This window comes from Bufo bufo, chromosome 10 (assembly GCF_905171765.1).
Source record: "Bufo bufo chromosome 10, aBufBuf1.1, whole genome shotgun sequence".
Lineage (NCBI taxonomy): Eukaryota > Metazoa > Chordata > Amphibia > Anura > Bufonidae > Bufo > Bufo bufo.
In genome coordinates this window covers 11970458-11996634 of record NC_053398.1, presented here as the reverse complement: position 1 = coordinate 11996634, position 26177 = coordinate 11970458, and the positions used below count along the sequence as shown (strand labels likewise).

The 26177-nt window shown below is 43.8% G+C and overlaps 1 protein-coding gene across 1 annotated transcript in view; it reads right to left on the bottom strand.

Annotated features, from left to right (window-relative positions):
* Window positions 1-23726, bottom strand: part of TSPAN18 (tetraspanin 18) — a 101058-nt gene extending 77332 nt beyond the window's left edge. Inside the window, 1 exon segment of the mRNA XM_040410729.1 lies at window positions 23475-23726. Within this exon segment, the coding sequence (XP_040266663.1) occupies window positions 23475-23503 (29 nt within the window). The 5' untranslated portion in view covers window positions 23504-23726.
* Window positions 23727-26177: the final 2451 nt, after the last annotated feature.

Sequence of the window (26177 nt, the reverse complement as noted above, 5' to 3'; positions counted from 1 at the left end):
ATGATACTACATCAAAACTGAGAAAGAAAAAATGGGCAGGTAAGTTAATATCTTTCAACTTAGTGAGAAAATGACTGGTATCTCTGATATAGGAGGGAGCGTCTACTGCATGGACACGGAGCAATCTATTAAAAAAATATGGAAATCTGACAAAAAATAGACCCCCCAGACACTATAGGTCTGCCAGGTGGGTCTACCAGTCTCTTATGAATTTTAGGGAGAACATACAGTAGTGGGGTGATGGGGAGTTGTATCCTTAAATATTCACTTAGGTTACTGTCTATAACTCCCTCGTTAAGGGCTGCATCTATAATCACATTCAGGGTCTTCATTATATCCCATTTTGGATCACCCGCCAATGTCATGTATACCTCATCATCACCCAACTGTCTCTGTATTTCTCCAATATATTTCACCGTGTCCATTACAAAAATCGCTCCCCCCTTATCAGCGGGGTTAATTGTAATTTCCTTATTCTGTTCCAATGCTCTCAATGCATGTCTCTCCAGTCTTGACAAATTCTGTCTACCCACCTCACTGTCATGTTCCCTCAAATTTTTTATCTGTAGCAAAAAAACGTTGCAACCGCAATCTCCAAAAAAAACGTTGTAAATCTAATTCAGTCTCAAACCAATCATTATTAGTTGTAGGGCAGAAAGTTAGTCCACGGTTCGTTAGTTAGTTCTGTCGAAGAAATATTCACAACCGATTGACTTATTTCTTCTGATTCCGTCTTGTTGATCGCCCCCGAGTCTCCTTCTTGCGTCCCTGGTATATAGATGAGGGTGCAATCCTTCTGAGTCCTGTGGTGCTTCCTTCCACCCCTTAGGCACTTCCTTCTTTTGTACAGAGCTGTCAGGTCTGAGAGCATTGTGCGGGGGACTGACACTGCCACGTAGCGCCAGAGTGGAGCCACCACAGTATGTGACTGTAAGGCTGCAGTCACAAGAGGCGAAATTTCCGCTGTGAATTCTGACGCATCTCCGCAGCAAAATCCACAATGAATCCCCAACAGAATGTGCATAACCAGCAAGCTGTGTGCCCATTAGAGACCATAACCAGAAAGCTGTGTGCCCATTAGAGACCATAACCACCAAGCTGTGTTCCCATTAGAGACCATAACCACCAAGCTGTGTTCCCATTAGAGACCATAACCACCAAGCTGTGTTCCCATTAGAGACCATAACCAGCAAGCTGTGTGCCCATTAGAGACCATAACCACCAAGCTGTGTGCCCATTAGAGACCATAACCACCAAGCTGTGTTCCCATTAGAGACCATAACCACCAAGATGTGTTCCCATTAGAGACCATAACCAGCAAGCTGTGTGCCCATTAGAGACCATAACCAGCAATCTGTGTGCCCATTAGAGACCATAACCAGCAAGCTGTGTGCCCATTAGAGACCATAACCAACAAGCTGTGTGCCCATTAGAGACCATAACCAGCAAGCTGTGTGCCCATTAGAGACCATAACCAGCAAGCTGTGCGCACATTAGAGACCATAACCACCAAGCTGTGTTCCCATTAGAGACCATAACCAGCAAATTGTGTGCCCAATTAGAGACCATAACCAGCAAGCTGTGTGCCCATTAGAGACCATAACCAGCAAGCTGTGTGCCCATTAGAGACCGTAAACAGCAAGCTGTGCCCATTAGAGACTGTGTAAGGGTCAAGGGCCACATTCCAAAAAATGCCCCTTACAAGCTTACTCAAGAAGCTTATATTTGTTAATACCAAGACTGAACCAAAAATATAAAATTCCTCCAGCAATTTGGCTCCTGGAAACAATTCAGATATTTTATAAAAGTTCCTCTATTATTCCTACTAGAAGTTGACTAATAATTACCAACTCAGTGCTCCCATTTGGCGGTATATCCTTGCACAGTCTGACACTGTCCAATCAGTGCCGGCAGGGGCACACCTCTTTTTACAAGGGAAATGGTAACAGCCAGCTGGAAATTTAAGCTACGTCTACACAGCAAAAATGGGTACAATTGCTGCACGACATTTCGTGTCCTATATTTCAATGGTGTAGCAATGCAACATGCTGCAGCTGTGACATGGACGGATATTTTATGACCGTCACAACGCAGCATGTCACATTGCAACACCATCAAAATTCATCACACGAAATGTTGCTCAATGCATACCGCCATGTAACCCTAACCTTAATCATCGATTTATAGCAGGAATAACAGAGGAAAAGCACAACATGCAGAAAAGATGCTCCAGAATTGTTATTTCATGGAGAATACAAGTAGCTATTCAGACATATGGGGGTCCGTTTTAAGGGGGGATTGCAGAATACCCTTAATTATTTTGAGGATCCAGTTAAACTCTGCTGATAGACGAGGCCCTTGTACCCGTCATAGGCAGCACTCTGCTTGCATTTGGCAATGCCCTGTGCAGAAGGAGCCAACAGGCTGCAGAGTCCCAGGGCTGATATAAAGTTTCAGGAGCGCGGCTGGAGTGCTGTGCGGAGGATGATAGGGTTTCTGGAGGGGGCGCGGAGGCTTAACTGGGCTGATTCCTAAACTTGTTCATCAGAGAAGCAAATCCCCTCTCACTAATGGATCTGTAATAGCAGGAATCCCAGCGGCAGGAAGGGCGAGCGCACCGTTTATAGGACGCAGACTGCGGCAGTGATAGGGGGGCACTTACCAAAAACCAACCCCCTTAGTGCAATACTTTACCATGAGTATAGTCTCCATGCTATTAAAAACTGGCTTGATCTTGCGGATTGGAGACTCAGTCAAGTCAAAGGGCACAGGGCCAGTGCTTGTATATTGAGGACCCACTGTTTGCAGGGCGCAATACGAGCATGGGGGACACACACACCCTTGGGGCTCATGCACATGACCGTTGGATGTTTAGCAGTCAGCAAATTGCGGATCCGCAAAATACGTAAACTGGCCATGTGCGTTCTGCATTCTGTAGAAGGGAAGGGCAGGTCCCTAATAGAGCAGTCATATCCTTGTCCATAATGCGGACAATAGAAGGACATGTTCTATTAATTTTTTTTGCGGAACGGTCATGCGGACACGGAATGCACACAGAGAAATTTCCATTTTTGCAGACCCATTGAAGTGAATGGTTCCGAAATAATGGAATGGAACGGAAATAACTGTGTGCATGAGCCCTTACATGATATTAAGACCCAACTTTCCTGGAGAACTTAACAGCAAACCCACCAAGCTTCGGTTTACATTGGTAACATTGGATGGTGCACATAGACATGCAATAAGAAAAGATGGATGGATGTACGACTAAAAAGAAGACTTGCCTTTCAGGCTCCAGGGAAGCGCAGAACATTGCGGGTGCTATAGGGGCCGCATACCGTAAGTGTTTTGGGGTTATTTTTGCAAGGAAGATTTTCTGTAAAAAGCAATTTATGCACCAAATCCCACACGTCTCCTGTTTTTTGCATACACTAATATCTCCTAATAGCAAAAGGCTAATGTATCTTCATGCAATTTATAGAGAGGACATTTTCACAATTCATCTGTCAGCAGCTCTGAATCACACAGGACAGCCGGGAGATTTGAGGCACCTATCACACGGTAACATGTGTGGGGCGTGAAATCGCTAATAAACCTAATACCCATAAATCCAGAGAGCTCAGAGCATAAAAATCAGACATCATCCAGACCAGAATTCTAGGTCATCCTGACAAGCAATAAGGAAAAACAGATTCTTAAATCTCTCAGGAATGTTCAACAAATCCCTTATACAAAAATCATGGAATTCTCTCCATGGATCAGCAAAAGACAGTACACACCGCATAGAACTCACGATTATAATACTGCTCCTATGTACAAGAATATAACTACTATAATACTGCTCCTATGTACAAGAATATAACTACTATAATACTGCTCCTATGTACAAGAATATAACTACTATAATACTGCTCCTATGTACAAGAATATAACTACTATAATACTGCTCCTATGTGCAAGAATATAACTACTATAATACTGCTCCTATGTACAAGTATATAACTACTATAATACTGCCTCCTATGTACAAGAATATAACTACTATAATACTGCTCCTATTTACAAGAATATAACTACTATAATACTGCTCCTATGTGCAAGAATATAACTACTATAATACTGCTCCTATGTACAAGTATATAACTACTATAATACTGCCTCCTATGTACAAGAATATAACTACTATAATACTGCTCCTATTTACAAGAATATAACTACTATAATACTGCCTCCTATGTACAAGAATATAACTACTATAATACTGCTCCTATGTACAAGAATATAACCACTATAATACTGCCTCCTATGTACAAGAATATAACTACTATAATACTGCCTCCTATGTACAGGAATATAACTACTATAATACTGCTCCTATGTACAAGAATATAACTACTATAATACTGCTCCTATGTACAAGAATATAACTACTATAATACTGCTCCTATGTACAAGAATATAACTACTATAATACTGCTCCTATGTACAAGAATATAACTACTATAATACTGCTCCTATGTACAAGAATATAACTACTATAATACTGCTCCTATGTACAAGAATATAACTACTATAATACTGCTGCTATGTACAAGAATATAACTACTATAATACTGCTCCTATGTACAAGAATATAACTACTATAATACTGCTCCTATGTACAGGAATATAACTACTATAATACTGCCTCCTATGTACAAGAATATAACTACTATAATACTGCTCCTATGTACAAGAATATAACTACTATAATACTGCTCCTATGTACAAGTATATAACTACTATAATACTGCCTCCTATGTACAAGAATATAACTACTATAATACTGCTCCTATGTACAAGAATATAACTACTATAATACTGCCTCCTATGTACAAGAATATAACTACTATAATACTGCCCTACTATGTACAAGAATATAACTACTATAATACTGCTCCTATGTACAAGAATATAACTACTATAATACTGCTCCTATGTGCAGGAATATAACTACTATAATACTGCTCCTATGTACAAGAATATAACTACTATAATACTGCTCCTATGTACAAGAATATAACTACTATAATACTGCTCCTATGTGCAGGAATATAACTACTATAACACTGCTCCTATGTACAAGAATATAACTACTATAATACTGCCCCTATGTACAAGAATATAACTACTATAATACTGCTCCTATGTACAAGAATATAACTACTATAATACTGCTCCTATGTATAAGAATATAACTACTATAATACTGCTCCTATGTACAAGAATATAACTACTATAATACTGCCTCCTATGTACAAGAATATAACTACTATAATACTGCTCCTATGTACAAGAATATAACTACTATAATACTGCTCCTATGTACAAGAATATAACTACTATAATACTGCTCCTATGTACAAGAATATAACTACTATTTCCTCCTGGGTGGGGCTCCCTGAGAGACTTCACAACAAAAGAATTTCTAGAAAATGCCTTAGGCAACTTACCAGATGAGCACACTCTCAGGAACACTGTAAAATCTTGCAACTTCTTAGACGTGGCGGATTTTAGATCTGTTGGTAAGGCCCTATTGGATAAAAAAGTTCAGGATTTAGAACAAACTTGGTTTGAAAAGATTATTTCTTCCAATTCACCACACAAGAGATTAATCTCATTGCTCTATCTGGCACTGAATATGCCGAGACCCAATGTCCGCCCGCAGTTTCTGAAAACGTGGGAAGCTGAGTTGAACAGAACCTTCTCTGAAACAGATGTCCTTAGGCTATATGCGCATTCACATGGCTTCTCCAGATGCGTCAAGGTGCAAGAGCACTCCTTTAAAGTACTAACCCAATGGTACATGACGCCCAAACAGATGTTCTCAAGAGGGTTGTGTTCTACGGACCGGTGTTGGAGGTGCAACTCAGAAGAGGGCAACCTCTCACATATTCTGTGGTATTGTACAGGGATAAGACCATTCTGGGATAATATCTCTAATGCTCTGAAATCAATTTTCCATACTGATATAACATTAACACCCGACCTGGTCCTTTTGTGGCTACCTACAAAAGTATTTTCCCCATCTAGAGGTTGCCTTGCCACCCAACTAATTCAGGCAGCAAGGCTACTAATCCCCCAGAGATGGCTCAGCACTGAACCCCCTACCATTTCTCATTGGATACATAAGGTTGATCTCATCCAACGCCTAGAGGAACTAGCCAGTTGGGAATCTAGAACTCATGAAAAGCATGCTAAGATGTGGAGTCCATGGTTGCAATTTAGAACGTCAACACTAACAATAGTCTAATAAAGGTCTATTGACCCAGACAGAGCTTGCTATACTGCATACCTGACTTAATGCCACGGAATGGCCTATATACATGAACAACTAGAGATGTGTTTTGTTTTGTTTTGTTCTCGTTATTATTGTTTAAATATGTTCTTGAGGTCGGTCGCCTCAATTTCAGGGGTCTTTGTAGACATCATACAAATAGCACTTGCACTTTATAAAATCTCATGCAATGTGTAGTATCACAAAAGAGTAATACAGGTACTATCTGACCACATACTAAAGGTTAGAACGAGGCTATATATATGTCTGACAGGTGGTTTTATGTTATGCTCACATTTGGATTGTAGACCTAACAAGAGGATGTGCCTATCCTCAGAGGTGGTGTATACTGTATATCTTTATACCTTTGTGTATGAAATGTCAACTTGATATTTTTGATCTTGACCTTTTTCAATAAAAAGATAATTGACAAGAATATAACTACTATAATACTGCTCCTATGTACAAGAATATAACTACTATAATACTGCTCCTATGTACAAGAATATATCTACTATAATACTGCCTCCTATCTACAAGAATATAACTACTATAATACTGCCTCCTATGTACAGGAATATAACTACTATAATACTGCTCCTATGTACAAGAATATAACTACTATAATACTGCTCCTATGTACAGGAATATAACTACTATAATACTGCCTCCTATATACAAGAATATAACTACTATAATACTGCTCCTATGTACAAGAATATAACTACTATAATACTGCTCCTATGTACAAGAATATAACTACTATAATACTGCCTCCTATGTACAAGAATATAACTACTATAATACTGCTCCTATGTACAAGAATATAACTACTATAATACTGCTCCTATGTACAAGAATATAACTACTATAATACTGCCTCCTATGTACAAGAATATAACTACTATAATACTGCTCCTATGTACAAGAATATAACTACTATAATCTTGATACAATGATTTAGCAAACACTCAGCTGTTAGAAGTATGAGGTCTATAGGTGTTTTCATCCCCCAGGATGTAAAGAATAATGTTCCCATTCACTGACAGCAAACAGAAATCGTGATCAAAGAGTGTTTACGCTCTGCCCGTCCACACGCAGCTTGCAGATCTCCAGGTCCTGGTTCCTCCTCACAGGTGTCTATCAGTATCTTCAGGACACAATGTGCAGACATAATCAGCGGCTGCCGCCTGATTGACAGCCCCTGCTCCATAGCCTCGTATTACACTGCTCCTCCTCATCCCCACAGATTAGTGCTGCATTTGGCAGAGTGCATTGGACCCTGGACGCATAAAACTGTCACCATGGGTGGGAACCCTGCCATTAACCTTCCACAGACCACAAGCCAGCGCGTCCAGCTCCTGACAGAGGGCGGCAATTGCAGATTATTTATGCCCCATATGATACACGGCAGGCAGCAATCTGATGGAGGCGGTTGATTACATAGAGCGGCACGGTTCATTACCTGGCCGTAGACATTCAACAAGTGCCTGACCCTCCATCCACTGCCCAATGCCCACTCTGAACCATCAAGTATGGATATTGGCTCAGGGCAGGAATATAGTGTTATACGCTGGCCATAGGGTCCCATCGTAATAAAGAATAACATTTATACTGCGAGGTATGTTTTTTTTTTTTGCAGTGACCTTTTATTCTACTCACTTATATAGCGCTACTATATTCAGCAACGTTTTAGACATTAGCATCACGCTGTCCCCAACGAGGCTCACAATCTAAGGTTCCTATCAGTATGTCTTTGGGGTGTGGGAGGACACCGGAGAACTCGGAGGAAACCCCCGCAAACACAGGGAGAACATACAAACTCCATGCAGATGTGGTCCTTGGTTGGATTCGAACTTAGAACCCCAACTGGGCTTTTCCTGAGCATTCCTTTAAAAAAAAAAAAAAAAAACACGGATGGTGACACATAGCACCCCAGCCCCACTGATGCCCAAAACACGCTTTTACTGGGGCGGACTGGCCATAGACCCTACAGCCCTCCTTAGGCCCCTTTCACATGGGCGAGAATTCCGCGCGGGTGCAATGCGTGAGTTGAACGCATTGCACCCCCACTGAATCCGGACCCACATGACTTCATTTGTGCGTTGCGTGAAAATCACAGCAAGCTCTATATTGTGCGTTTTTTCACGCAACGCAGGTCACATAGAAGTGAACGGGGCTGCGTGAAAATCGCAAGCATCCGCAAGCAAGTGTGGATGCGGTGCGATTTTCACACACGGTTGCTAGGAGACAATCGGGATGGAGACCCGATTATTATTATTTTCCCTTATAACATGGTTATAAGGGGAAATAATAGCATTCTGAATACGCTAAGCAAATTAGGGATGGAGGGGTTAAATTTTTTTTTTTTATATAATTTAACTTACCTCATCCACTTGTTCGCGCAGCCCGGCTTGTCTTCTTTCTTCTTCTTTGAGGACCTGGGAGGAAAAGGACCTTTGTTGACGTCACTGCGCTCATCACATGGTCCATCACATGATACATCACCATGGTGATGGACCATGTGATGAGTGCAGTGACGTCACCAAAGGTCCTTTTCTCCCAGGTCCTCAAAGAAGAAGAAAGAAGACAAGCCGGGCTGCGCGAACAAGTGGATGAGGTGAGTTTAACACTGACCTGTTACATGTGCGCTTGGCAGCTGAAGGCATCTGTGTTGGTCCCATGTTCATACGTGCCCGCATTGCTGAGAAAAACAATGTTTTAATATATGTAAATGAGCTTCTAGGAGCAACGGGGGCGTTGCCATTACACTTAAAGGCTCAGATCTCTCTGCTACTGCCGCGACCTCTGCACTTTGATTGACAGGTCCAGGCAGCGTAAGGCTCTATTCACACATCAGTTACTTCGTCGGTAATTTTCATCAGTCATCGTGAGCCAAAGTCTATGGGTCCGTGAAAATCATGGGCACAACACGGATGGAATCCATGCTGCATCCGTTTTTTACTGACCACTGATAGGAGCTGCTCTGGAAATAAAATTTTCAGCTGAGCAGCGACCATGAAATATGAATGACACACGGAGGGAAAAAAAAAACAAGACACATGGACCAAACACGGACGCTTCACTGGTGTCACATGGACTGAGTTTTACAGACATGCAACGGACACGGAAATGTATACGAGGCCTAAATGTGACCCTGACCTCCTGAAGTCAATGAAAGTGCAGAGCGTGCGTCAGTTGCAGAGAGAGCTGAGCCTCTAGGTGTAATGGCAACGCCCCCATTGCTCCTAGGGACTCATTTGCATATATTAAAACATGGGACATATGAACATGGGACCAACCCAGATGCCTTCAGCTGCCGAGCGCACATGTAACAAGTCAGCCAGTGTCATAGGTACAAAACTGCTGACAGATGCTCTCGGGCTGCCCTCTCCCCCACACCCTGAATACACTCTCTAACATCAAAGGTTCGTACCGCAACAATGTAACAACTAATGAGTGTGTTTACATCCTGCGCACCTGTCACCAGGTATTTCTGCAGATCTCATGATCCCACGGGTGGCGATTGGCACCGCTGGTAAAAACTGTAAAACTATCTATTGCCTCAGCCACTTCTGAGGAGGTCCCACGGGTTCGCCCTCCGCAGGTCAAGGGAGGTCTGGGCTAAAAATAAAGGAGCTGGATATGAGCAGATGGCCACGTGGCAACATAATGACATTTCTTGCTTCGTCCCATAATTACGACCTCGTACACCCCGCAGTCTATCATTTAGGTCCTTCTCATGATCATAATTTGCTTAGTTAAGTCAGTAAAGACACGTCTGGTCACAGAGTATACGTTATATACGTGATGTGCCCAATTCAGACGATACTGAAGCCAATAGGAGGTCCCCATAATGTGCTAATCAGAAGGGGCCCTGGTCTAGGGGTCTACACCTTCTCTGCAGTGTGGCTGGAGCATTACATTGGGGTGTGTATACTTTTGCAACCTTGTTTTTACTGTTCGAATGTATCTAAAATGAAGCAACTTTGATAAGGAGGAGCGCAGGATCAGACTCCACCGTAGGACAGCACAGAAGCTGGATACACAAAACGGCAGCCGATCTTTAATCAAGACTATTTGCAAAGTTGCTTCATGTTTTATGTTGGACGCAGTAACACAATTATAGGAAACATAGGCTGCAAAAGTAGAAGTTAAATATAATGTTAAAGGGGTTGTCCCATTACAATGACTTATCCGTTGTCCAGAGGATAGGGAATAAATGTTAGATTGTCGGGCGTCTGACATCTGGGGCCCCTGCCAATCATTAGAATGGGGGCCCATGTTCCCCTGATTGAAATGGAGTGATGGGGGGGGGGCACACATGAGCATTGCCACTGCATTTAACTCTATGGGACTGGCGGAGATAGCCAAACTCTCAGGCTCATGCACACGATCATATTTTCTTTCTGTGTTTTTTTTTTGTTTTGTTTTTTTGCAGAACCATTCATTTCAATGGATCCGCAAAAAAAAAAAAAAGAAAGGTACCCCGGAGTGTGTGCATTCCGTTACCATATGTCCTTATTTTCCGTTCCGTGTCCTATTATTGTCTGCATTATGGACAAAAGATAGGACTGTTCTATTTGGGGCCGGCTGTTTCGTTCCGCAAAATACGGAATGCACACAGATGTCATCCGTATTTTTTGCAGATCCGTTTTTTGCAGACTGACAAATATACTTACAGTGGTGTGTGCCATCCCCAGCAGTCCCATATAGTAGAATAGGGTGGCAGCAGGTATGGAGAAACATGCAAGAAGTGACAGCCATGACCAGCTGGAAAACACACAAACAAGACGTCCTATTGTCCTAAACACTCTCCATCTCGTTCAAAAAAACCTTGGGGGGGGGGGGGGTGGTAGAAATATTAAAGGGCTCTTCCAGCACTGATGCACCAATCACTCCCAGGTAGATCCCAAGGAAATATTACATTTTGCAAAAATTTTTCTTTTTTTCCTGCATTCTCGTATCACCCCCATCATACCTCTGAATAAGGACAACATTTCACATTCTCGCTGCTCAGTATCTGCCGCTGCTGGTTATTAAAGGGAACCTGTCACCTGCAAAACGCATATTAAACCGACCACAGTGCCTTACAGTATCCCCCAGTGTGTTGCTAATCATGTTTTTATTGCCTCTTTGTGCTTCTTTATACTTGTTAAAAATGCAGTTTTAATGTTGGTTGGCGCTGTCTCCGAGTCAGGCTTGAAGTCAAGGGGGCAGCGGTAAAGCTAAGCCCGCCCCTTACCCCTCCTCTCTACAATTAGATGGACATGCTGCCGGGATCCCGCTCTTCTAGCGCATGCGCGGTACGCTGCCTGTTACAGCGTGACGGGCGGGCACGCGCGATTGAACTGTCCAGCGCATCCGCAGTCAGCAAAATGCAGGCGGGTGAGTGAGGATCGCGCTGTAACAGGCAGCGTACCGCGCATGTGCTAGAAGAGCACGATCCCGGCATCACATCCATCTAATTGTAGAGAGGAGGGGTAAGGGGTGGGCTTAGCTTTACCGCTGCCCCTTTGCCCTCAAGCCTGACTCGGAGACAGCGCCAACCGACATTTAGACAGCGTTTTTAACAAGTATGAAGAAACACAAAGAATAAATAAAAACATGATTAGCAACACACTGGGGGATACTGTAAGGTACTGGGGTCGGTTTAATATGCGTTTTGCAGGTGACAGGTTCCCTTTAAGGTTTGCTCATCTATGCTGCTGGGGTCAGGCTCTGGATGGAATAGGTCTCCTTCCCCCTCTTGCACTATAGTCTCTCTTAATTTGCCCTGCAGAAGAAATCCTCTTAGCTATAGTGCCATACTACTGCACAGGTTCTGCTCCTTCCTGCCAAATATTTATATTGCCCTGCAGTGAACAGAGGGTCACTATGCCAAAACCTAGCTGTGGGGAGAGTGACTGAGCATGCCTGTCCACCAGGTGGACGTTTACATTGCTATACACTTTGACCACCAGGTGGCACCATACTATGTAAGTGAATGCCACTCCTCACTGGGTCGTGCAAATGGCAAATATGCGTCACGGTTTTTGATCTATGCAACGGTGGGACAACTCTCTAAGCTTATATTTAATCTTACTAACTACTGCCCCTATGGACAAGAATACGAGCAATTTCATATGTGACAACCTTTCAATTCAAGGCAGAATGGTAATGGTACTTTTATAGTAGGTTACTGTACCTGAAATTACCAGCAGGGGGAGACGAGGAGCAGAGAAAGAAGCTCCTCCCACCAGAAAGAGAACCATGCTCTATCCTGAGACATAGTCACAATGTAAACAATAAATAAAGCATTGAGTCACTTTAAAATAAATAAATACATTTTATATAATTAATTTATATTTTTTTTTATATATCCTCACCATGTAGTATAGGAACATCTGCTTTGTCACCGAAGTCCATATCAACCGTACGTGGAATTTCACTTGAGAATTCCCCACCAGTGCCAATGGTCATTGATCTCCATATCAAGCAGCTTGTAGTTTTGGATTACCGTGACATTTCCCCCTCTCTGGGGGGCGTTACTGGGATACGGGCCTGGGCTGTGGTATTTGCTGGGAAGGAGGCACAAGGTTAGACATGGGGTTCATTAACATTCCCAGGGCAGAGTACTGATAGATGCCCAGGCTGAGCCGCGCGTCTTCTGTCCCCCTCCACAGGAGCAGCGTTCTGTGAAATCCAGCCAAGTTATGTTTTAACCTGCATTTCCCCCATATTGCATTCAGGGTAATGGAGCGAGAAGAAGAAGAAAAAAAAAAAATCTCTCTCTTATTCCATGTAGTTTCACGCTGCATTAGACGCCCCGCTGTCCGACACCTCGGTCTCACTGTATAAGACACGCTGAGATGAGACAATCTCTGTCTGTTACTTTGTATTGGAAAATAAATGAGAGCGGCCGGAGGATCCTGGGAACATGAGCGAAGCAGAGCACCGGCTGGGAATCAATCCTGCATCCCAGGGGTAAGGGAGGTGAAGATGTAGCAGCGCTGCAGACAGTAGAAGACACGTCCGTGTAAGGGGTGAATTCACACCCTGCAGATTGGTTGCAGAAATTTGCTGTTCTGAATGGGGGTGTTTGGGAGGCAGGCGCGTTCATATCTGCAAGTTCCAATCAAGTGATTGGGAGAGTCACAGCAATTACACCGAATATACCCTAAAGATGGAGACATGGTTGAAAGCAGGGGCGTAGCTAAGGGCTCATGGGCCCGGGTGCAAGAGTTCAGCTTGGGACCCCCTTCCCTTCAGCCTTCATGCTGCCTAACGACACCCCCCCCCCCACCCCCCATCCCCTCCATGCCAAATTCTTGACCTAACCCCTTCCTTCCAGCCAGAGGTGCAACTGGACCGGCATGCACTTTCTATAATACCAGTGTCTTCTTATGCGGCACAAGGGTCTTTGGGCCCCTCAGGCTCCTGGGCCCGGTAGCGACTGCTACCTCTGCACCCTCTTATAGCTACGCCCCTGGTTGAAGGTCAGTGCAACCGCTATCAGGCCAGGAGGGATCAAGCCAATGGCAAAGCACTGCGCAGGAGTCCACGCAGGAAAATCCGCTGCTCAGTTCGGGGTAGAGGGGGCCACCACATGGCACAGGTAGATCAATCCCAACCAGCAGCACCTACACCTTACTTGCACGCGCAGACACAGCACAGCCATGTGCATGTGAGTGAAGTGGCTGCTTGGTATAAAGTATGCTGGCTGGGCCGGCTGGTAAGCGTATGCCACCTCTGTGGGCACTTCGGGGTGCTGTAGTAAAGGTATGCTAGGGGCAAGTAAAATGCAAGGAGGTCCAAAGATTTCCCTGGGGCGCATGGGATTCTGGTTACACCAGATAGCGTCATAAAGAATACATTTTGGGAGGTGTCCATATGGGATAACCACAAAAACAAAGGTGGCCCCCCCCCCCCACTTAAAGGGCAATCCAGATCACATGAGGTCTACCGAAATCTACAAGAATGATTGCAACTCATTGCAATCCAATGCAAAATCTGTAACTCGTCCCCATCTGCCTTGTGGGATTTAGAATACTATGTATACTTATGTCTTCTATGTTTGGGTTATTATGCATTTTTATGTTACATATTCTTATGCAATTTTGCTAAACTTCTGACATGTCTGATGGATCCAGGTCTTGACATCCCCACAATTACCAAAATAAAGGGACAGAAGGACTCAGCTGAGCCCCTTTGGCATTGATCTGCCCCTAGGGATACATTCACATCTCGGTTTAGGCATTCTGGAAGTCTGTTCAGGCAGAGGAACAGACTATTGGAATTACCGTATCCAGCATAGCTGGACACCACTGCAAACCGCCCCGCACTGCTCATTGGCTATAATGGGATCCAATGGTTTCTGGCATAAATGCCGGCAATCTACTGGGGAAAAAAAAACAATCAGTGCACGCAGCATTATTTATGCCAGAAATCCACCAGATCCCATTATAGTCAATGGTAATCAGATTCCCCGAATGCCTAAACAGAGATGTGAACGTAACCTTAGAGATCTGGGCATGCCGTGTACGGGCTCATACTTTCTATGGATCCATACACTGCACGCTCGGCTCTCTCTGGACTAGGCGCAGTGACGAGCTCTTCTGCATCCTTCATTTTGGTAATCAATGAGCGTCTCAGCACCCGGACCACCACCGATCAAAACTTCTGAGATGTCACTATAAGATGTGAAATGTTTTCTAAAACAATAGTTACCCTTTAAGAATGCGGCGCCCTTCACTGTCCATCCACTAGTCCCGGGGGCCACATATATATATATATATACACCTCTGCACACGTCATGGAGGAATGCATCTGGCTTTACACTTTCCTGATCACACCCGTAGTGACATTGTACCCACCAGAGACCCCTAGGTCAGCCTACCACAACATCAAGGGGTCCTGCGATGCCAGGTCTATTGTCTTTTATAGGAACAAGGGTGGAGAAGGAAAGGAATAATGGAAGCATACACAATGGCACAAGGCACAAACCTACGAGGAGATTGTCATACAGGTCAAGAAATACAATGCACTTGGAAAGTCTTCAGACCCTGTCCCTGTTTGTTATGAAAAATATATACAATATGTATATTATTTTTTTTATTTATGTTTTTTTGCAAATATATTTTAAAAAGGAAAATATTTGCATGGACATAAGTATTCAGACCCTTTGCTATGACCCCTGACATTTAGCTCTGTGGCCTTTCATTTCTCTAGATCATCTCTGAGATGTTCTACACCTTGATAGGAGTCACCTGTGGTAAATTAAGTGGATTGGACATGATTTGGAAAGACACAGCCCTGTCTATATAAGATCTCACAGCTGACAATACATATCAGAGCAAAAACCAAGCCATGAGGAGGAACGAACTGCCTGTAGAGCCCAGAGACAGGATTGTGTGGAGGCACAGATTTGGAGAAGGGGACAAAACATTTCTGGTGCACTGAAAGCTCCCAAGATCACAGTGGCCTCCATGGAAGACGTTTGGAACGACCAGGTCTCTTCCTAGAGCAAACTAAGTAATTGGCGGAGAAGAGCCTTGGTAAGAGAGGTGACCAAGAACCCAACACATGTCGGCGTGTAGCCCTAGCCTAAAAGGGCTGACGGTTCAACTTCCAACAAGACAATGTCCCTAAGAACACGGCCAAGACAACACAGGAGCGGCTTAGGGACAACTCTGTGAATGTCCTTGAGTGGCCCTGCCAGAACCCTGAATCCAGTAGAACATCTCTGGAGAGACCTGAAGATGACTGTCCACCAACGGCCCCCATCAAACCTGACAGAGCTCGAGAGGATCGGCAGAGAAGAAGAGTAGAAATTCCCCAAATCCAGGTGTAAACCTTGTGGCCTGATCCAAGAAGACTGGAGGCTGGAACCACTGCCAAAGGGGCTTCAACTTAGTTCTGAGTAAGGGCTCCACGCCTGGGCTGCGGACCGCAATACATGGGCACAGGCCGTGTGCATTCTGCGCTACGGATGTGGACCCATTGACTTGAATGGGTCCGTGATCCACAAGATACGGCAAAAGATAAGACATGTCCTATCTTTTGCGGTGCGGAGGCACAAAGCCAGAAGCCCACGGAAGCGATTCAGAGTGTGCGGTCCGCAATATGGGCATGGATCCATTACGTTTATCTGAATGAGCCCTTAAGGGGCTGAATACTTATGTCAAGGCAACATTTTAGTTTTTCCTTTTCAATAAATCAGTAAAGATTTCTAACATTCTGTTCTCACTTTCACATTATGGGGTATTGACTGCAGAATGATGGGGGAAACACAAGGAGCAACATAACATATGGTGGGGAAAAAAAAGTTAAAGGGTCTAAAGACTTCATGAAGGCATTGTAAGTGCACAGTGAAAATAATAAATCTGCTGTCAACCATATCTTTAGGATTAGCGGGGGTCTCAGGGGTCAGACCACCACCAGTCATAATGTGATACACTCAGATGGGAAACAAAACACTGTCGACCAGTCTACAATACAATGGCTGCTGCAAAACTACAACTCTCAGCATGCTGTGATGGCCGGAGTTTAAAGGTAGATTTACATGGGAAGATTCTGCCGCGTTTCTTCCCGACAGTCGGCTGCTCGTTCAGTGGAGGAGACATTTACATGCAGTGATCTCCTTCTCTGTATGAGGACTACAACCCATACAGAATCATGGTTTCTGGGCAGTAGATCCCCGTTTAGATCGCACGATCTACTGCCCAGAAACGATAATCGGTGGTGCCTGCATGAGCGCCAGGATCACCCGAAGAACGAGCATGTCGCTCGCTTATCGGTGCCACATTTATACGGGCAGATTATCGCGAACGACCGTTCCCACGGTCATTCCCAATAATCTGGATGATTATTGACTCGAGTAAATGCAACTTGAGATCTATTCACTCGCTGCAAACAGAGATCTTTACAAACAGAGGAATTCAATGCATGTAAAGAAACAGGAATTCCTTTCATTTTTACATCTTCAGAACTTTTTCAACTTTGGTTTCTTAAGGAAACTGACTTCTTGATGTGTCTGATTTTTTTGTCACACAAGTCATGCTGGAAATTTACCAGACAGCACAGCAATGGAAATAAATGTGTATATATATATATATCAGACCTATACATGGTCAGCAGAGGTTGGTGAGCGCCACTGGATACGGTTACATTGTAGTCATTTCCCCCAACATTAGCCCCCGAGTCATCAAGTTATTATACATTGTGTCCAGCTGTTTATTAGTTATACATGTTACTGGGGAGGTAGGGTATGGGCAACACCGCAGCTCCAAAAAGGAATATCTCCTGGAATAGATGGCACGATGCAGTCTTTGCAGTGCCCTGGCCTGTCATTTATTTGGGGTTGTGCCTCCTAAGTTCCAACACAGTAGTACTTACCGTAACCAGAAGTCCTATGTAAAGTCACACGCCAAGATGATACCTACAGATGCAGCAGAACTTACGTACTTATTTGTGACTGTATCCCCAGACTATAAAATATATAGCAGTACTATATACTAAAACCAGAGTATATAGTAGTAGTAACGCTAACCTGCAGTCCTATGTAAAGTAGTCCATTACACACTGCAATATCGCCTACATTTGTAGCAGAGATCACTTTGTCATTTATTCATTTGGAGCTGAATCCAGAGTATAAAGAATATAGCTGTACTAACCATAATGTAGGAACTGCAGCCTGCAGTCCTATGTAAAATAACTCAAAACACAAGAAGATATCACCTGAGGTTATAGCAGAGATGACTTTGTCTATTTTTATTTTATTTTTTAAAGGTCTGCAATTCTGCATCATAAAGTCAGCTATAGTAACAGTAACCCAAACCTGCAGTCCTATGTAAAGTCACACGCCAAGATGATACCTACAGATGCAGCAGAACTGACGTACTTATTTGTGACTGTATCCCCAGACTATAAAATATATAGCAGTACTATATACTAAAACCAGAGGATATAGTAGTAGTAACGCTAACCTGCAGTCCTATGTAAAGTAGTCCATTACACACTGCAATATCGCCTACATTTGTAGCAGAGATCACTTTGTCATTTATTCATTTGGAGCTGAATCCAGAGTATAAAGTATATAGCTGTACTAACCATAATGTAGGAACTGCAGCCTGCAGTCCTATGTAAAATAACTCAAAACACAAGAAGATATCACCTGAAGTTATAGCAGAGATGACTTTGTCTATTTTATTTTTTTTAAAGGTCTGCAATTCTGCATCATAAAGTCAGCTATAGTAAGTTACAGTAACCCAAACCTGCAGTCCTATGTCAAATAGTCCATATTACCGCGATATGTGGCAGGATGTGGAGCGGAGTATATAGCAGTAGTATTAGTCAGATTATATTGCAGTATTAACCCTAACCTGCAATCCTATACATTAGGAAAGTTACGATATAGTAGTGGGAATCCTAACCTGTAGTCCTATATTAAACAACACAACACATAGGTTTATGTGATATCTCAATGTGGCGTGTGTTAGCTTTTACATAGGGCTGCAAGTTAGGGTTACTTCTATTACAATATCTTAACTCAGGGACCCAAATAGAAAAATGACAAAAATCAGCTCTGCTACATACATATATATGCAAATCTTTGACATCATGATCATCATAACATTACCCTGGGGGCTATCTATGTGATGGCTCCTGCTGCGCCCCCTCCCTCCCTGACACATGCCTGTAATGTATAACTTTACCATACAAGGGGCTTTTAAAGAGGTCTGTTACCAGGACCAGGTCTGAGGGCCAGGCCACCTACAGCTGTACACACTGCATGACAAAGGGAGGAATCCACAGGAACTACACCACAGTCCTTGAGATTTCTGCTAAAACACTGCTAAGAGTTTGAGTGGTGAACGGGTCAAATTTTCCTTTTTCCCCCCTGATATTTACAAAACAGAAGCTACATTAAGCAAAACAAATATAAACAACCTGGAAACATATACAAAAGGGTTAATTGTAAGCTCTTCAGTCCACTGTTCTCTTCATATGACTTTGCACATGACAGCCCTGACACACTATGCTGTGATTGACAGAGGCAGTGAGAGGGGGGGGGGGGGGGGGGCCCCTGCAATCTAAAGTGCCCAAGCTGCTGCAGAAACTCTTAAAAGACACAGTTAACAAAGATGCTTATTCAACAGATTCCCTTTAAGTAACTAGAGATGCAGCAGAGCTAAAATTGTTCTTTAATACTTTAGGGTGCAGCAACTCTCTATATGGAGTAGGTTTACTTGCAGTCCTCAGCTGTGCCACTTGATATACACAGCTCTGCTACATCAATAAACTTAACCATTGTATCTCTATAAAGTAACAGATGAGGCAGAATAGAAGACTCACCCCTGGTACCTTGAATGGAGAAAACTCTGCAGCTATGGGGAGTAGTAGTGCTTCAGCCCAGTGGAGGAGTTTGTCCAGCAGGGTGGTGAAAGTTTTAGTCCAGGCTTCAGGGCAGGATCCTGGCTGTTATGATCCAGGGATTGTGTGCAGGGTCTTCTGCTCAGGGTGGTACTAGTGGCTGCAATCACATGCTGCCAGTCACCCACTATATGCCAGTATAATGCCAGATACTGTCAGAGGGTTTGGAGTGAAGCTCTCACTTACACTGGCTCTGTCTCATCTAATACACTGCAGTCTGTCTCCGGTTATTGCACTGTGCAGTCTGCGTGTCTCTCCAGCTGTAGAAGCAGCAGCATCAGCAAGAGGAGGGGAGGGGGAGGAGTGAGCAGCAGCCTCATTCATCTCACCCAGTCACACAGTCCTCTTTATACTCCTCACACCAGTTACTGGGCATCACTGAGGCTTCACCAGTCTGTCCTCAATCAGCCGCCCTGTTTACTGTGAAGCCCAGGATCACCTTTGACCTCTGCCTTATAGTTTAATCCAAGAAGTCACAGTGTACATACATTACATTACATATCCTATACTGTTCCTGAGTTACATTCTGTATTATACTCCAGAGCTGCAATCACTATTCTGCTGGTGCAGTCACTGTATACATACATTGCATTACATATCCTATACTGTTCCTGAGTTACATTCTGTATTATACTCCAGAGCTGCAATCACTATTCTGCTGGTGCAGTCACTGTGTACATACATTACTTATCCTGTACTGATCCTGAGTTACATCATATATTATACTCCACAGCTGCACTCACTATTCTGCTGGTGGAGTCACTGTGTACATGCATTACTTATCCTGTACTGATCCTGAGTTACATCCTGTATTATACTCCAGAGCTGCACTCACTAATCTGCTGGTGCAGTCACTGTGTACATACATTACTGATCCTGTACTGATCCTGAGTTATATCCTGTATTATACTCCAGAGCTGCACTCACTATTCTGCTGGTGGAGTCACTGTGTACATACATTACTTATCCTGTACTGATCCTGAGTTACATCCTGTATTATACTCCAGAGCTGCACTCACTATTCTGCTGGTGGAGTCACTGTGTACATACATTACTTATCCTGTACTGATCCTGAGTTACATCCTGTATTATACTCCAGAGCTGCACTCACTATTCTGCTGGTGCAGTCACTGTGTACATATAATAAATTACTTATCTATAAGGCTATATGCACACGACCGTATATGTTTTGCGGTCCACAAATTGCTGATCCGCAAAGAAAAACGAATGACATCCGCATGCCATCCGTTTGTTTTTTTGCGGATCCATTGTATCAATGCCTAAAACAATGCCTAACGGATAGGACATGTTCTATTTTTTTTGCAGGGCTACGGAATAGACATACGGTGTGCTGTCCGCATTTTTTGCGGACCCATTGAAATGAATGGGTCCGCATCCTGTCCGCAAAAAAAAATGGAACGGACACGGAAACAAACAACATTCGTGTGCATGTAGCCTAAGGCCTCATGCACACGAACGTATTTTCTTTCTGTGTCCGTTCCGTTTTTTTTGCGGACCGTATACGGAACCATTCATTTTAACGGGCCCGCAAAAAAAAATGGAAGATACTCCGTGTGCATTCCGTTTCCGTATGTCCGTATTTCCGTTCCGCAAAAAATAGAACATGTCCTATTATTGTCGGCATTACGGACATAGATAGGACTGTTCTATTAGGGGCCAGCTGTTCCGTTCCGCAAAATAACGAATGCACACGGACGTCATCCGTGTTTTTTGTGGACCGCAAAATAGATACGGTCGTGTGCAAGAGGCCTAACCCTGAGTTACATCCTATATTATACTTCAGAGCTGCACTTACAATTCTGCTGCTTTTCATACACTTTAGGGGGATAGGGGGTAAATAAAGCTGAGTGGGGTTTCCATTAAGTAATTATTTTAAATAAATTCTCTAAGAAGAAGTAATTCAACATTGTCCCCGGCTTCACGGCTGTGTCTCCTCCCCCCACAGGTACACAGCCACACATGTGCAGACTTCAGAGCATATGGTATATTGAACAAAATATTCCATACAGCGATCACACAACCGCAACATCCAATTAGCAAATCCTGTTACTTGGGGTCACACAACAGGATTATTGCGGCCGAAACCATGTCAGATGTTTCACTGTTGGTAGCTACAAACTGCTACAATGTTGCAATCTATTCCTGACTTGAGGTTCTTGTCTGCATTGTTACAAATCCTCAGCTGTGTGAGCAGGACTAGGTCAGGAGCCTGGACCCATTTTTATCTTAGAAAAGAAAATAAGAATGCTTCCATTCATTTGCAGCAATATGTCTTTTAAAGGGATACGAGGGGGGGATGGGAGGATTCACATTGGAGAATTGCGACTCTCTGGGGCACCTCACTTTCGTTGTGCTGACATGCACAGGATTTCCTCAGAGGATGGGGTGCAGTTCACCATTGTTAAGGCCTGTGCCAGGTAAACACATTTGAGTCTTGTACTTCTGCCCACAATGTGCAGCCAGGAAACAGTAGGGGGGGCTATTCCTGGCCGATCGTACTGTCGATGAGATGAGTGACAGAAAGGCCAGAATTTTCCCTGTCCCCATGATCACTACGAGATGTCACACATCCCCAGAGGCGAGACCCTCCACTTACATCCATACATGTTATAACGCTGCTCCGCTATATAACGTGACAGCTGTCGGCAGAGTGGTCTTCAAATGTGTCATAGACTCCAGTGCCCCCCATGTCATCATAACCGAGTCTGCCTGCCACAGTACGGCTGATCGACTGTCTAAGTGAGAGCGCTCTGCTCTATAACACTGCATCCTGTGACTGTCATCACGAGCTGGAACAATGTCTAGTAAATTATGCCAGAAATATCCTTATTATCATCATTTATTGAACTCCGAGCTCCATTTTTCTTATACAAAGTCCCAAATCCCCTGCATTCGATTAAAGATATTAATCCTGGCTGCCTGCAGCCACCACTAGAGGGAGCTTACGTCATACTTCGTCTACATTGAATACTATGGACGCCTTTGATATGGAAATAAAAGGATTTTTACCAATGTTAGTAAAGAGCTTGAGTAAAATAAAAGGTTGCATTAAGTTTCAGCTGTAATCTTTCATCCATTTATTTTCAGACCCCTTACAACCTACTCCTAGTTTCAATCTTATGTGGATGTTTTTCCCAGTAACACATGCTGGATCTGTGCGTCCAGGACAGTGCTGTCTTCCCTCAGCCTTGTGTGTGCTTTCCTCCCTACCTGCAGCCTATATGAGCTGCCCTCCTTGGTTGCTTTCCCCCTCTCCACACTCTGATCTGCCATATACAACCTCCTCCCCCTCTCTGCTGCCATCTCTAACACTGGGGAAAGCAGAGAGAGCCTCAGAAACAGGAACAGTGCTCCTCACATCTCAGCTTCCACATGATGGGGGGTATGTGCTGTGGCACCCAACACGGCATACATTCCATTACTTAATATTCTCCTGTTAAGAAAGGGTTAATATTTACCAAGGAAGCGGTTGAGCCGACTTTCAATCTACAATGCTTGGGTCTCCAATCGCAGACTATTCTACCACCACTTAAAGGACCCCAAGTGGTCCTCCATTATTGGGACTGTTTTCCCCAGGGTTCTGTCCCCATCAATAGCGCCATTACCACCCCGCTACGTTATTACCCTATATATCCTGAGGGCTAATTCCCGCCATCTTGCGCCATTGCTGTGGACTGACCCGCACCGCGGTTCTCCGATTATACAAGAAAAGCCGCGTACTTACCCAACACGTACCCATGTGCCGCAATACATAAACGTCTCCTGTCTGCGGGAATCCGCGAGAAAGGGCAAGTGTTATTCGCCGGCTCTGCCAAACTCTCCGCACACTTTTATTTTTCTTGCCGCGTTACTATGGAGACCTCCGCTTTCATCTGGAATGTCGACCCAAAGCCGTTCTCTAAACACTCTCAAGGGCTTCACAAACAAGGGCTCTGAGGTGGTCCGAGCGCAGGAACCTGCAGGAAACCAGCTCGGCTCACTGCCGGTGCCAGGAGCCTCCTTTAGGCTGCATTGTTTGAGCGGAGCAAATGGTTAACCCTCTCCGCGCCAAGCAAACTTCATGAAAAATGCACCTGTTCTTTAACCTCTTAAAGGCCAAGCCTATTCTGGCGGTGACCTTGCTGGGTTTTTTTTATTTTTTTTCATCCTCGGGCCATAACTTTTTTTTTCTCTTTTTTTCTGTCTGGGCTTGTTTATTGCAGAAGGAGATGTATTTTTTTTTAATGCAAAACTGTAGAGAAATTATTTGTGGGGTGGAATAAAAAAAAATATGCAATTCTGACAGTTTTTTTGGGGGTTTCGTTTTAACAGCATTTAGTCTGCAGTAAAAATGACAGGATCATTTTATTTTGGGGGTCGCTACAATTACAATGATACTAAATGTACAAATACCTACTTTTAAAAATCTAAAAACCTTTAAAAAACTAAAATAAATTTTGCCTTGTGTCGCTGTATTCTGACACCGATAACTTTTTTATTTTTCCAGTGGGGGATTGTTGTTTGCAGAACGAGCGATTGTTTTAATTAAATTATTCTGGGGAACAGACAAGTTTTTGATCATATTTTATTAAATTTTTGGAGGGAGGCGAGGTGGGCAAAAAAAAACCTGTATGGACATTTTTGGAAGCAGTAACATATGATAAACGGGAAATGCTTTCTTGGAATTCTTAATATTTAGGGGTTTGTTTCTATTTTTAAAAACATTTCTATTACTTTTTCTTAGTGCTTAGGGGACTGCTTCATGGTCTAAAGCCGCAGGAGGACAGAGGGGGCCCCATCCTTCTGTATTAGGCCTTATGCACACCGCCGTGTCCATACTGCCGTCCTCAAACCACGGCTCCGCAAATTATGGATACTTTCCGCATTTTTCTCATTCCCATCACTAGGAATAATATTCTCATTGGACCAGAATAAGACACGTTCTATAAATTGTGGAATGGACATATGGCTATGGACAGCACACAGATTTATTTATTTTTGGTGGGGGGGAAGGGGGCGCGTATCAATAGAAATTAGTGCATCCGTATGCAGTGCGCAAAAAATGTGGATTGCCATGGATGCAAAATTCAGGCATGTGCATGAGCCCTAAGCAGGGGCAGATTGGGAACTTAACGTGGCCCTGGAAAAAAAACCTAAAAGTGGTCCCGTGTTGTAGGTGGGTTCAAACTGAAAGAAGTATATCTGTTGCTGGAAAGCTGGGTGACAGCCAATATGGCTGCCAGTACAGCTCATCCAGGAGTTGTCGCTCCGTTTTTGCATGCTCCTCATAGACAGATCTGCCTAGTCTTATGGAGATACATCTCTATCTCTGCAGAGACAGTTTAGCCATTCAGGGCTTTAAGAAAACTGGGTTACTTGCCAGTTCTAATGGGTGTCACCCGGCTATCCTAGAAATGTGTGGCTTAAGGCCAAACTGACAAAACTTCTGCCCATTCCTTGGCCGGGGGCCCAGACAGGCCCCTTCCCATATGTTACTGTAGAGCTTCGGCCCAGTGTCATGGAGGAGTCTTTTGCAGGGTCCGTGATGAATGAGGGGTGTAACGCCGAGTCCCTAGGTTTGTCACGGCTGCGCCCACATGTCTTACTAATGGACCCCTATCTGCAGAATTTAAATCACGTCACCTCTGCACAATATTATCATTCCTCCACAGGATTATGTCTCCTCCACAGATACGACCAGCAACTTGTCTTAATAGTTCAGGAATTTGGGGCTATGAAGGATAAAGAATCAAACAAAAGACAACAATGGTGGGGACCGGCAGCCATCATCTCCTGTCTGTGGGCACCCAGTGCCTGTGGATAGTTAAAAAAAATCTCATGTCCATTGCCCCATATACAGTGACCAACTAGTGAATGCCCCATATACAGTGCCCAGCTAGTGAATGCCCCATATACAGTGCCCAGCTAGTGAATGCCCCATATACAGTGACCAACTAGTGAATACCTCATATACAGTGCCCAGCTAGTGAATGCCCCATATACAGTGACCAACTAGTGAATGCCACATATACAGTGACCAACTAGTGAATGCCACATATACAGTGCCCAGCTAGAGAATGCCTCATATACAGTGCCCAGCTAGAGAATGCCCCCATATACAGTGTCCAGCTAGTAAATGCCTCATATACAGTGCCCAGCTAGTGAATGCCCCCATATACAGTGCCCAGCTAGTAAATGCCTCATATACAGTGCCCAGCTAGTGAATGCCCCCATATACAGTGCCCAGCTAGAGAATGCCCCAAATACAGTGACCAGCTAGAGAATGCCCCAAATACAGTGACCAGCTAGTGAATGCCCCCATATACAGTGCCCAGCTAGTGAATGCCTCATATACAGTGCCCAGCTAGTGAATGCCCCCATATACAGTGCCCAGCTAGAGAATGCCCCAAATACAGTGACCAGCTAGTGAATGCCCCCATATACAGTG